Source organism: Pygocentrus nattereri, chromosome 28, assembly GCF_015220715.1.
Source record: "Pygocentrus nattereri isolate fPygNat1 chromosome 28, fPygNat1.pri, whole genome shotgun sequence".
Taxonomy (NCBI): domain Eukaryota; kingdom Metazoa; phylum Chordata; class Actinopteri; order Characiformes; family Serrasalmidae; genus Pygocentrus; species Pygocentrus nattereri.
This window is the reverse complement of record NC_051238.1, coordinates 8,337,274-8,352,086: the sequence shown is the minus strand read 5'-3', so window position 1 is coordinate 8,352,086 and position 14,813 is coordinate 8,337,274. Positions and strand designations below refer to the sequence as shown.

At 39.7% G+C, this 14,813-nt stretch overlaps 1 protein-coding gene across 3 annotated transcripts in view; it reads left to right on the top strand.

Annotated features, from left to right (window-relative positions):
• The first annotated feature begins 8,342 nt into the window (after positions 1-8,342).
• The window catches only part of slc6a6a (solute carrier family 6 member 6a), a 36,400-nt gene continuing 29,929 nt past the window's right edge, over positions 8,343-14,813 (top strand). The window contains exons 1-2 of one of the 3 annotated variants that reach the window (XM_037535751.1): positions 8,343-8,599; positions 13,824-13,934. In XM_037535751.1, coding sequence (XP_037391648.1) covers positions 13,897-13,934 — 38 coding nt within the window. In that variant the 5' untranslated portion in view covers positions 8,343-8,599; positions 13,824-13,896. Of the gene's footprint in view, positions 8,600-13,820; positions 13,935-14,813 lie in introns of all 3 variants that reach the window. The other 2 variants (XM_037535752.1, XM_037535754.1) reach the window with 2 other exon arrangements.

The window sequence follows — 14,813 nt, the reverse complement described above, 5'->3', positions numbered from 1 at the left end:
TACCCTTTTGTCTCCAACCAAAGCTTAAAACTGAAAGCTTACATAAAATAGGCATGATGGATACATTTTAAAAAATGAACAAAAAATTACAGATGTTTGTTTTTTTATTCCACAGATATTGTTACAGCTTCCCTGAAACTCTAGAGGACCCTAAAGGTTCACCACTGGATATAGAATACACTGTTTTCTCCACAACCCTGGTTCCTTGTGTTTGTTTTAGTATGATTAAAGCTCTACAGGGAAAGATCTTTAACCTCTTGAGAATCCAAACACAATTAGAAGAAGCCCACAGGGCTAAGGTCATCAGAGGCTGACCCAGTTTGGTTTGTTTCTTGTTTGTGAGTGATGCAATTTCAGAGAGATCCTGCAGCCAAAACTCAATGTAACAGAGCTGAGACTGGCAGGGCATGAGGTATGACTATCTGATGTGGGTGCTGTGTTGACTTGAGTTACAATAACAGTGGTGTAGGGTTAACGCTCCTTGTTTCAGATGCTGTGGTAAACTTTAACCCTCAGAGGTCACAGTTATTAATAGCAATGACAAAAGCATATTGTAATTTTGTATGAATTGTTTCATTGGTAGCTTGAAACAAGTGGAGAAATTATATGGGAAGTGCAGATTCTCAACATCCCACTGACACCACTTTTGTATTCATTGTACCACTTTATATGGAAACTGTTAACAAATTATCCGGTGAAACTTCTCAACAGTGCTGGGGTTAACAGTTAGGACCAAAACTAGTTTAAGGAACAGGATAAGGGTTAATCAAATTTAATGAGAAGATAACAGATGTTTAGTCGAGTTTGCAGCATGGTGCAAAAGTTCATTTTTTAAGTTCAGGTTCCAGTCAAAATAGCCATTGAGTTGGCCATATATTATCTATTTTTCAATGTCAGGAAAAAAGCAGAAGACCATTAACCTCTTAAATCCTTGGAACCACTGGTGGGCATCATATGAGGCTATACTTGTCTTCTGCCCAGTCAAATAGATGAGTGATGTAACTTTAAACCCTTATAATAAAAGAAGCTGAACTCACAATTTTTTTTCTACTGAAAGTCGACCCGTTTTTCCACAAATCTGGGCTATTAACTATAAATAGATGGCGTCTCTTCAGTGATCTGCTCTGTAAAAATGATTTTTATAAAATAATACAAAGAGCGTCTGAGATTTTTGGCTTTCAGCAGTGAAGCATATATTTCAGCGTATAGCAATATGTGTGATCATAAAACACGTTCTGTTAATTTGAAGGGAGCTTTCACAAAATAAATAAATAAATAAATAACATAAAAATGACATATATTTCATGCAGTTACTTAATGATTTGCCTTATGATTTGGACATTGGAATTCAGATGGAAAAAACTAAATATACCCATGAGCATAAGAGGTTAAACAGAAAATTTAACAGCCTCAACAAGTAAACATAATGCATAATTTTTAGTCCACCCTTTGCCTTTATTACAAATTATATTACAATATTTACTTTCAGTTTTTCAAAGAAATCTGCAGGGATATTTTTCCACAATCCAAGTGATCCCAAACGCATTCAGTGATGTTGAGGTCCTTGAACTCTGGGGTGGTCAGTCCATTGATCCGAAAACACCAGCAGATTCTTTTTTTGATTTGCAAATGTTCTTCTTTTCTGTCTGTTTTTTTTTCTCTCAGTGAAGCTTCTTGAGAGCTACACATCCTTTCAGACCCATATCACTGAGGCGTCTTCTCTCAGTGGAAGGATGGACAGAAACACCTGTGGATTCTTTCAGATCTGAAGCAGCTTTATTTTCTACTCTCTTTCAAAGACAAAAGCTTTCACTGCTGTCTTTCTGATGGGGGCAGTTTTGGTGTCAACCAGGTCTTCTAGTTGGTTGTTAGGAGGCACATTTTCCTTTTCATTTATGTTGAATTTTTCTTAACGGCGTAATGCTAATGTTTTGACTGGAAGTCAAATGCAAGAAAGTTGGTTTCTGACTGCACAATACTGTAAGTTAAAAGCAAGGAAAGCATCTATGAAGCATCTACAGTGGGCTATGCAATAAAGTGTAAGTACAAGTAAGTACCAGTACAAGATGCAATTTCTCGACATCAAAACAAATAAAAAGACTCATAGACCTGAACCTGATAAAACAGAAGGTACATTCAATTTAAATTCAATTCATAATATAAACACGTTTATTATAGCATGACAACAATAATAATTGAGACTTCTATGGCTTAAACTTGCAAATATGCAGAGTGTTCAGTTTCCTACAACAGCTCTATGACTTCTTTTAGTGTGCACACACACACCCTCACATACACACACACACCCCGAGTCCATGTGAGGGTGAAAGAGGATTATTGTGGCAGCACATGACGTCCCTAAGAACAGTAGGTTACTCAGCCCGTTATCAGCAAGAACTAATGCAACACTTTATCATTCCTTTAAACTTTCAACAAACAAGCCAAGCCCATACAATAACCCAGCAGAGTGACAGAGACAGAAGAAAACCCAAACAGAAACACTCTAGCAGAAGGGAAAAATACAGTTCAACACTGATCTACATTCAGCACAACATAAGGCTGAAAAAAGCAGCACACAATGTATTTCATTCAAACTGTACATTTCCACAGAAAATATGTCACATCTAACATAAAATAAGCCTAAAGTAAGTCAACTTAAGGACAAAACAATGCTGATGTGATGTACTAATGTGCAAATGCCATTCATATTTGGATTAGATGAATTCAGTGCAAGAGTTATTACACAGCATTGTGGTGTAACACTTCATGGACACTTCAAAATGGGAAATTAAATGGGAAATTAAACAGCAACAGCCAGTGTAGCTAAGCCGAACCTGAGTAAAATGCAGCACAGCTGAGCAGATGAAAGCGGAGGGGAGGGATCTCCTGCTGCTCCTCCTTGGGTAGCCATGCATTACGTGCTGTTTCTTCCTCAGTGACCAGGACCTCCAGAGACCAGAGGAGGAACCTGGCAACAAATATAAACGACCTATAATAAGCATTTAGGTAAAGCATCCTCTCAACAAAAATCCTATAGGGTGCCTGAACTAACTTGGTTAAATAATCGAAGTTGACAGTATACTTGTGGCACAGTTTTTGATCTTTGCAGAACAGTGAATGGAACTAAAATGGCTATGACTGTTTACCTTGTGGCCATTTGCATCTACACTTGGTGAACCATATGCAAATTGATCACTGTGTATAAAAAGATACAGATGTAAATACCCTTTATTTAAAAAGCACTTTTTTGTATTAAATTGTGAGGACTCACTGGCAGGTCAACACTTCAGTTTCACACTTCTTTAACGTAATAGCCAGTATGCATTGTAGTTTTGAATAATAAGGCTTAAAATAAATTTTAAAAAAATTAATAAATTAATAAATTAATAATAATAATAATAATAATAATAATACCTATCCCAGCCCTTATCAAGTTGAAAGCAGGAAACACCCTGGATGGGTTGCCAGTTTATCACAGGGCAGACACACAGACATAAACATTCACACCAAGGGGCAACGTAATCTCCAACTGGCCTGATCACGTGTCTTTGGATTGTAGGAGGAAACCCATGCAGAAACAGGGAGGATATTTAAACTCCATACTGAAAGTGACCCTGGTCACCCATCCAAGAAATCAAACCAGGGCCCATCTTGCTGTGAGATGACATGGCCCTTTTCTAAAACCCATGACTGGTTTACAAAATTACAAATTACAACAACTCTACAAATCCACAGAAAATTTAAAATGACAAACACACACACACTCAGAATCCCTCAGCTGGCAGGGAGAAAACCCCTGACCATGGCAAATAATTGCCCGGCTTGTGGCCAGGTCAGTTTCTAATGTCATGGGTTAAAGTCATCTGGTACATGGCCTAGTGCAGGCGTCAGCAACATGCAGCCCCGGAGACTGCAGCTCTTTTACTGCCCTGTTTTTACTTTTAGGTAAAAATAAAATAATCCTCCTTAAATTATCAGTAAAATAAAGCTCTGCTGACCTTTCTAACACAGTAGAACAATAAATGGTCTTAAACACTGAAGTTAATGTAGTCTACGTCTGCTACTTCATCAACCTTTAATCCTAAAGATGACTGCTGGACACATAGCAATACAGAAAACCATCTCGCCTTACTAGTAGCCAGTGGTGGACAGGAGCAAAGTAAATATAATTTGTTATTGTACATGAGTAGTTTTTTCCTGTATCTGTACTTTACTGAAGTATTTCCATTTTGGGCGACTTTTATTCGAGGTGGAAAAGGAAATTTTAAAAAAGAAGCTGGCAAATGAGAAGGTGACTTCAGCATCGTAAAAGTGGAACGTTAAGAGACATTTAACAAGAAACTGTTCTACTTTTGCAGCAAAGTTTCCCGCCTGAGATGCAAGAAAAGCATGTATAGCTGAGCGAAAGCTTAAAGCAGAGCAAAGTAAGTTTGCATTTCCGTTAACATTTTTAGCCTTTACTGGTACTTTAGCACATACTGAGACACATTTGCAGCCAAGACGGTGAAGTGGACATGCTGTGGTTCCCACGATGGTTATTATTATTTTTTTTGAAAGGACAAAATGGCTCTTCTTAACATTTCAGTTGCCGAACTCTGGCCTAGTCAAACTTCACTATTGCAGGGCAAAGTCACCTGGCTTGCGGCCCAGTTAATCTCTGTTGTCACAGTGCAAAGTCACCCGGTGTATGGCTTAGATAGCTATGTTTCTGAACTAGCAGCTCAGTTGAAATCCATCCCCTTGCACAAAACCACTTAGCTCATGGTATAGTCAAACTCCGCTGTCACAGTGCAAAATCTCTCTACCTGTGGCCCAGTTAAACTCCGCTGACATGGTGCAAAGCCACCTACCTCACGGGCCAGTCAAATCTCCACTGTCATAGTGCAAATTAACCCAGCTTGCGGCCCAGTCAAACTCTTATGTCATGGTGCAACATCATCTGGCTCACTGCCCAGTTAAAATTACTAAAGTGCAAAATCACAGAAGTGTCCCAGCTTGCAACCAGGCCGAACTCTGTTGCTAACCTCACTAATGTTCTTGTGGCTTAATGCAATCAACACTCACAGCGATGAGCCAACATCTATTGTAAAGCTTTCCCAGAACAGTAGAGGCTGTTACTGCAGCAAAATATGATTAGATTATACTGCTATATAGGTCAATAAATAACTCAGCTGGATAAATCATCTTTGTAACAAACAATCTAAAACCTTTACACAAAAGAGTACATGAATTACATTTAATATGCAAAAATGCAAATATGCTACAGCACCTACAGACACTGTATATGTACACAGAGAGAGAGTGATGCCTGTCTCTACTGATGCTATACTCTGTGACCAGAATCCTGGTAAGCAGCACAGCACACACACAGGGACCCGCCATCTGTCTGCATACAGTACAGACCCCCCATCACTCTGTCACATTCACATGCACGCAAGCATAGACGCATTGTATCAGCTGTGTTTTCCATGCTGTGGAGATTTCTGGAGAGAAACACACCCCACCTGCAACCTGGATATGTTCTGTGCTCTGAAAGTACAAATTAGAAAGCTTAGGCCAGCTAATAACTCCAGGGTTCAATATTACTGATAGCAGCAATCATTTCTGATCCATCAAAATTGAACACTCTATTCATCTAATAACACCAACAACATGGATTTTCCTGAGTTACCTGATTAAGGTGTTTTTTATTCTCTATCAAAATAATGTCCAGTGTGTTCCAATATAAGAAAACTTCATTGAGGATTCACTATAGACTCATACTTGCTTGTGAAATTGTACATCTTATTTAATGCTTTCTTGTCATATAAGCGTTTCATCAATCTCCACTGTTGAACTGAAAATAGCACTAAGTAATAAAAGCAATATTTTCTCAGCATTGTTCAAATCAATAAAGCACTTGGGTTATTATAATAAACTAAAAGGAAAATTGTCAAATGTTGGTTTAGGTCCAAAGCATTGTTTGGACATGTTTACCTGGACTAGTGCAAACAGAGAATTCTGGACTTGAACAGTATGTAAGAAATTCAACTAATTTAATTCAAAGTCTAACATTATATATTAATGCTGAAGTGGTTTAGGTTATTAACCTTCTTTTAGCCTGTTTAGCCTGCTATCTCTTAGCCCAGTTATTAAGAAAATCAATTGTTGGCACCTTCACTGAGGCACATTCGGAAAACTGCACTTAATTCTATTAATGCGCAGACCACCAATTTTTACTGAGAGATGAAGGAAGAAGCCAATTTTGTCAACATGCAAGATCTGTCGTTCTTTTTGGCATGTATGTGTATACAAACATAACATGTCAAAAACAAGCAAAGTGTGAAGCAAGAGCACCAATCAGGGAACAGCGGTCACTTTGTTTTGAGCTTGTTTTGACCTGTTGGTCATATCGACCCAATGCAGCACACGGTTCAATGTCAGCGCAGGTCTAAAGGGAGGAACTTCTACTACTACTGGAGTAATATTTTACCTTGGGGATCTCAACTTTAACTCAAGTACATGACTTCATCCACCACTGCTGCTGTGATACAGTTTTACTCTGAGTCAGCTTGTTTGGGAATGCAGCCCGAAGTGGTAAACTCATTTAAGGCTCAATACTGGCATGGGCCCGAGTGCGAACTAGTACCGTAAGGGAAAATTGACAAGAAGAGAGTTCACCAGGGTGTAAAAGGACTGACAGAAACTCCACAGCCCAATAAAGGTGAAGGTGTGAGCCAGCTAAGGTCCCTCAAGAGTTCTGGGGTGCACCAGCGCCACTGGCCCGTCTCTCCTGCTCTGTCAGGGATGTAGAGCTACAGTGTACACGATCTTGGAAATTTTGGCACATTGTCAGTGGCGTGACATTCACGGACTCATTTATGGCACGTTTGGGAAGATCAGAGATATGAAAGAGCGAAGAAAACATTAATGAAAATTACAGTACTTTAGCCATAAAGGTGGTGGCTTGGCCAAGTGAAAGGCTGACTAAAGGCCTGAATGGAAAAACCCACAGCAGCTATTAAACCCTTTGGCTTTACTGTGACTGGCATCTGTTTCTGGTAGCGGTCCAAGAATTTCGCTACAGCATTGTTATGGAGGTTGGTGGTTACAGTAGGACTTTGGAACACAGGATATATCTGTCTCACACACTCAAACACAAGCATAGACTCGCACACTTAAACATACGCAGGCCTACACACACAAGGTCAGTGTGGTCATTTTAAAGGCAACAGTGAATGCTGGTGAAATGGACACTTTAAAGGGCCCGTATGATGGAAAAGAACAGGTTTTTCTCCCTTATTTTGATTTTTTTTTTTGTATTTGATTTTTATGTAATATGTAAACATTGTTAAGGTTTACTGTCAAAACATACCGTTTACCCTCCAGTCCATTTATAGAAAGTAGGCTGCAAAATGTTTGTTTTGAACGATCTGAAGTTTGTTTTGCGTTTGTGACGTCACATTTATGTGCAGCAGCTTAATTAGCCTACAGTAGTTTAGTGGCATCCATTCACACTGAAGTTCTAGGGAGTGTTTCAGTGCTACCCCTTTAGAAATGGGGCATAGTACAGGGCAGCCAATCAGAATGCAAGTCATTTACATATCGCTGCTATTGTTTTTCCATTTTTGACACATTTTAAAAATGCGTGTTGTCCTTTACATTGTATGCAAGTTTCAAGACCAATTTCTGCTGGGGGGGGGTCTGGTTCCACTGATTTACATTAAAAGTATATTATAGTGTTTTTTCCTTTTCCTGTAAAGTTCTCCTTTTGGAAATGGTTTTGTTCTTCATATTAGTATTAAAGGCACTGCTTTTTTAAATATGGCACAGTACAAGGCAGCCAATCAGAACAAAGCTTATTTACATACGTTTGTCTTAAAGGGTGTGCATTTTGAAAGAGGCACAGCACGAGCAAGCCAATCAGAATGGAAGTTATTTACATATATTAGTATTTTCTTAAAGGCACAGTGACAGAAACAGTCTGACTCTAACGGACAAACAAGGTTAGAAAATAGTGGTGAAAAAATGAATGATGGCTGTTTTTGATACACAAAATCACGCTGATGTTTTAGGGGACCCTTGGTGGTGTTGGGATGCGGTAATAGGGGACCTCGGTGAAGCGGGGTGGGATCAAATACTTGAAAAGTGTTGGATATGCGCCCTTTAAAAGCAAGAAGAGTCCAAGACGCCCGTGTGCGCGTCTGATCCGAGGCTCATCTGATAACAAACACCGCGTGCTCCTTCCGTTTCCAGGGCAGTGACGCAAGCGCGCCTGTCGGTATCTCCGTCCGCGCGGGCGCGCGCGCGCGCGTGTATATGGGCATCTGTCTGTGTGCACGCATGCGCGCGTGTGCATGTCCCTTTAAGAGCACACGCTCCTGTTGCATGGAGAGTCTGGTGTTTTTCCACTCTCTCAGATATTACACGCGCTCCCCATATAAGACGCGAAGGCTGGGGAGAGGGAGAGAGAGAAAGAGAGAGAGCGAGCACGAGAGAGAGAGAGAGAGAGAAAGAAAGAAAGAGGGCGTGAAGAGTGTTTTATTCCCTCGCCTTTATTTCCAACGCGCAAGACATAACGAGAACAAGACAAGACTCCTGGAGCAGATCTAGCGGACAGGTGAGTGACATCTCGGCTCCTGAGGAGACCGAGGTCTGCAGGTGTTTGTTTTTTATTGTTATCCTAATTATATGTGCGTTTTCCTATGGACTAATTTTTAGAATCGCTTTCCTGCTCTTGTTCCGTGGAGACAGAGCTCGTCCTTCTGCTCAGCGTTACTTAGAGAAAGCCGGCGGATTTAGGGATGACTCCCAACCCGCTACATTGTCCCTCTTTCTCTCATTCAGACTTTTCGCTGCTTGTCATTTAACCACATCACGCTTAGGTCTCCCTCTAAGGGTCTCCTGACATTTGCGCACTTTTGTTATGAAAGTAGACGGCTTTATTTCAGGTGTCTGGTCACTGAACACAAGGAGATTTTCAGGATTTGAGCGCTGTGTGTGTGTGTGTGTGTGTGTGTGTGTGTGTGCGCGCGCGCGCTGTACCCTCTGCTGGCCAGTAGGATGATCTGAAAGCTGCCGGTTGTAATTGCTGAATAAAGTAGGTTAATGGCCGCGATATGAATTTGCATACTGGCCCTCCCCCCTCTGGTGGCGCCTCTCCGAGGGAACATTTATGCTAAACATTTATTTTGGAAACGGTTCATTAGGATTTCATTCATTAATTCAGCGGTGCTTATTGTGCTCTTTTATATCCAGACGGGCTTAAAGGAGAATTCCACCCACTTTTCCAAAATTTCGTAAATCGGTCTATTACGATAGAAGCGAAGTCATTCAGAGTGGTTTGGTGTGAAAGGCGCCGTTCTAGAGAAACTTGCCGAGTCAGAATTGCTCATAGTGGTGGTGATAGGAACCAGGCGTCTGAAGCTTTTAGTGCCCTTTAAACGCCACCTCACAGAAAGTTATTACATTTAATGGTTACATTGCATGGGTCATTGCTTTATGATAGTCGTACGATTGATTTTGGCTTAAAATTTATTTAACAAATATTTTAAATTTACATGCATAACGTTGTAAAAACAGTACCCAAAGAAAACTGATGTTTTTGCTTTGACCACTGGTCTTACTCATCAATACATATAAAGCAGCTTTTGGTTTTCTTTGACATTATGATACATTTGTTCCTATGCCCACTGTAGAGATTATATTTCATATGAAAATACTTAACTTTACATTTCAATCGGTAGAATATCCCTTATATGGGTGATTACTGTATGTGTTAACTGGAACCAGACTAAAGCCGGTTTTAAAGTAATTAAGAAAAAATAGGGCAGAGATGGTGGTATCTAGGAGATAATTGTGAAAATACATGATTTTTGTCATTAACATCATTCTGCATGCAATGTATGTTACGTTCTTAACACGTTTTACAGGTTTTATTTAGCCGTTAGGCTACTGGCTAAGGTTAGCGGTTAGCCTAACGACCCATTTCTCGCTTTTTTTTAATCTGTTGTGAATGTTAGACACACTATTGAATTTTAATGAACTTGTACCGTTTTTTGAAGTTCATGTAACCGTAATATGAACGAATGAGTGCATTTATTCAGTGTTTTTAGCATTTCTCTGTGGTGTGTGTAGTGAGAGCTCTGGCGTGAGATGCTAGTCTTGACTAGCATTTTTTGTAGGTGATGTACATTACTGCCTTTTTTTGCCATTTAACCACAGATTTTAGACATTAAACTGTGACATTGGTTTGGATAGTATTTATTAGCATAGCTGTAAAGATGATACAGCAAACCTGCCAGTGTTAATGTAGTGTACAGTGTTGCTGTAGGGGTTAACTGAGTACACCCAGACTATGACGAGGTTAAAACTTGGCTGCTCATTGTCTTTATCCTCAGTTGAAAAGATATGTACAGAGTTATGGCAGCAGACAGAAGGATATCAGTCTGAGATATATCCGTGGATGGACCTCTTATGGTTTGACAGAAGGTGACCTTGCAGGGAGATTGTACAGACTACTCATAATTTGATAAAAGGTCCTTCACCCACGGCATCCACATAAGCACATAAGCCTGACACAAAACTGCTGCGATGTTTTATACAACTCTGCCAAGCTCTCGTTTGCATTTGTGTTCTCGCTTAGGGGGGGAAATGAGTGAACAGACCTCAGACTGTTCTACACATGTGCTTTATGCTTTGGAGCATTTTCCATTGTTTTGAACAAGTAGAAAGGACTCTGCGCATAGTGTATTCTCTGCATTGCCCAATCGTCTCTGATAGTTGGCCTGTGTGAGTTGATATCCAGGAGTGGAGGTGTCTGCTCTCTCCATGTTTCCTCAAACCTGAAATGCCTCACCCCGAATATTTAATAGTCAAGGTGACATAGTTCTTTGTATAGGCAGAAGGTTTTTTTTGGTCCTGTTATATAATCATACCTAATGACCATTTTAAAACCTGCGCTATTGCCGCCATAAAGGCAAAACATTTTACCAAAGTAGCCCATCATAAAATGATGGTGCCACACTAGTACTATCACTGACAGGGCCTACTCTAGAGCAAATACTTCATAGCTTTGTTTGATTAAAGATCAAACCCATGTGAAAATTAGACCTGTACAACAGAGTGATCATGCGCTTGTTCAGTAAATGAATGCGCATACAGTTGTATGCAAAGGTTTGGGCACCTTGGTCAAACATGTTTTGTTGATTTAAGTGAAAATGAGTTAACACACCCTCTAAAAAGAACACACTTATTATTATACTTATAATACACTTAATATATTTATTATTATAATGCAATTATTGTGTATTTGTGTAACATATGTGGCCTGTGCAAAAGTTATGGCACATTTTCTATTTTATTTTGTTCAAACAATATGTTAAACATTTATTTTGACAAGGGGGTATACAAACATGACAATCTGTGCATAGATCTAGTATAAAAATTTCCACTCTGAGTCTTAGATTTGATGTCATATTCTTTAAAATTGACACCAATAAGAGTTTTGCGCAGGTGCAATATAAGAACCACTTTTGGTTTGGCATTATATAAAAATTCTTATAAATGATGGGTGCCAAAACTTTGTCTTAGGGGGCCCCACATCTGTGGTGAGCTGATTGCCAAAAAGGTAGTAATATACAACTTAAAACATCAGAATCAGAATCCCAGAGGGAAATTGCAGTTATTACAGTTGCAACTATGTATAAGAATAAACACTTTAATAATTTAAAACAAGGAGAAAGAAATTTGCAATATGTATACTAGATTTAAGTTCTTATGACTACCGTAAAGACTCAAGATTCAAATGAAGTTTTCTAGAAATTTATTTCAACATTACACTATGTTTTGTTGCTAAAATTGAAAGTAAAGCTTTTAAAAAGGAAATTTGAATTTAGAAAGTTAAATATGTTCCTGTTGTCATTGAGCGATGGGTTGGGATTTGACTAACTTTCTGGAGGGCAAAGTTAAAGTCGCACTCAGGCCACAATTTGGGCAGCTCTGCTTTAAACCTTGTCCACATTTTCAGACATGGTTCTTTAGAAAACAGAAAATTGGTTCTTATGTCGTTCTTCTCAAAGAACCCCTTGTGGCACATTCTGCTTTTTCAGAGTGTACATTTAAATTCATAGATGGTGAACCTGGTTACCCCTCAGGATTAATGTGATTTGAAAGTCACACAGGGTTCTGCTGATCCTGTTAGGAATTTTTTACATAATGCTGCGGGGAATGTTTTGCTTAAAGGTACTCTAAGCAGTTTAGCTATGTTTTGCTTGCAAAGATGCTTGTAAGCCTGTAAACAAAGGTCAGCAGAGTTTAAAAAGAAAATGGCAAGCATGGGAAAGTGTAGATTGTTTTATCATGATTTAAATATCTCCTCTCTCACTTACGCACACGCAAACTCTGATAGTCCACCATGGGAAATTAGAGGATATATGTATGACAGCTGAGCGTGGCTATTTTTGGTTGAAGGACCTGCCGACATCTCATTTTTATGTCATTTCATTTCTTGTTTCTCTGGATGTGGTTTTACTGCCATTCACTGGAAATTTTCTCTTAAGTTCTCGCAGAAACTTTTAACTGTCTTTATTGTTTCACCCACAAAATTGTGCAAAAATCTGAGACCACCCTTCTTAAATTTCATTTCCAAAAAAAACCAAAACGGCCATTAAATACAAATTATTCATTTTTCAGCCTCAAGAAAAAAAGCAGAAAAGATATATTTAAAGCTGCACTGTGTAAGATTGTTTATTAAAAATGGAAGGAGTAGTATTGTTGAGTCAGAAGGAAAAAAAAATCTAAAATGTGGTGTGTATGCGCTGCAGTGAGTTGCCCTGTAAAGCCTGAATTAATCATTTAAAAGTCTGAGGTATTGGGCAGACTTTGCAGGAGTTTTTCGGTCATACATCTCCGCATATTAATATCACAGGCACAGACTAAAAAAGAAGATCTAGCTCAATGTTTAGGCCTCAAATGCAAAATCAATATTATACTGATGAAGATATGATGACGATAGTAGATAATTCACCTACGTCCTCAGAAGACATGTCCTTAACTCAGTCAAAACTTGGTGATCATTAAAATCACTCGAATAATCTGCTTATTTATAGGGTCTAAAGCTCAGTTCTTCCAGATATGCAATTGCATGTTGGCTTCTTCTAGTGTGCAATTACACATTTCTACCAGAGAGGTCTCCAAATCCTCAAATCTTACACAGTGCAGCTTTATGGGAAAATTGTACAGCAGCCTTATGTGATTTTATTTTTTTCACCCCTCAGGGAACTTCTAAGTTCAGTCTTAGAAATTGGTTGCTTTTTCTGCTTCTCACGATCCGAGTAATCGCTGATTTACTGATGTTGAGGTCTGGATTCTGAGGTGCTTTCCAGTTTTTTGCTATTGTCTCAGTGAGGGCTTCTAGAAAGCTTCCCATCCTTTCAGAACCCATAGCACTGAGTTGTCTTCGCACCCAAACCTTACACAGAAATGCGCAGGAACACTTGTGGATTTTAGATTGCAATCAAGAATGGAGCTTGATTTTCTCCTCTCTCTTAAAGATGAAAGCTACTGTTCATCTGATGGTGACACTTTTGGTGGTCTACCAGGTCTTGCATCATTATTAGGAGTCCCTTTTGCTCTGCCTTAGAAATGTCACCTGAAAAATGAACAGCTTAAGAGCCGTCTTGAATGGAAAATAAATAAATAAAGGATGGTTTCTGACATTTGCACTGTTCTGGCTGACTGGATTATGCTAGTTCCGTGAATTCCAGAACTGTTTTACTGAATGACTGGCTTTGACTCCACTGAAGTCCTCACAGTACCCTTGTTTTTCTGCCCTGGATTAGCAGTTGTCTACCCGAGCCTTACAGTCCTCAACGAGTTGTTTCAGCCTTGAGCTCAAACAGTTTAAACCAGGCCAATATGCCGAACATCAGCCACCACCAGCTCACGGCCTCGGAGTAAGTCTCACTTTCTCCCCTCGCTCGTCTCATTGGTCGGGATGCGCTTCTGTCATGCGAGCAGCATGCTTGCTGGCTGGTTGCAAATCTGCGGGCCTTCTGGATTCTGTGCCTCCAGGCAGTGTGGTTTACTAAGGGCAATTCTTTTGGGATTTTCTGTGGATAATCACCAGATTTTGCAATGGTTCTACATTTTCCCCTTGGATTCTCTGCTCTGGTTCTCTCTCCTGGCTGACCTGATTTAACCCACTGTCATCCTGTTAACTCCTAATCTAATCAACAGTAGGCCTCCAGCAAGATGCCACTAATGTAATTCAGTCTATTTAGACACATTGTTGTCTTCGTCATACACATTTTGGTTGCTGCTCAGTTTGGATGTGATTGCCTCAAGCTTCACTTTGTTGGTCTTGCTGAAATATTTAAATTGCTCAGATAACTCGACTCTGAATACATCCCACAATTACGATTCTTCTCTGTGTGGCCCAACTAAACTAATTTTTTCTCTGTCTGAATTCAAACGATTACTCTTGACTGTCTACCTCCCTCTGTCACTCCGCACTTAAGGCCACTCGTTGAGACATGTTTAGAACAACTGTACATTTCTCACTTGAGTAGCTTGCCCTCTCCCTACTGTCTGATTATAGCTCATCCTGCTCTCTCTCCCGCTTATCCCACTCTCTCACCACTCACACCTTCCCAAGGTAGAGGGATTTAGCTACAGGCCAGTTCACTTCCCGCAAGATCAAATCAATAAACCCCTCTCATCCCAGCTATATCATCCACTCTACTCTTCCTCAGCTACATCCTCTGAACTCTTTGGCTACTTAAGCCCAGTCTTAACACTTTCACTACCTCCTTTACCCTCATGTTTACTAGAAG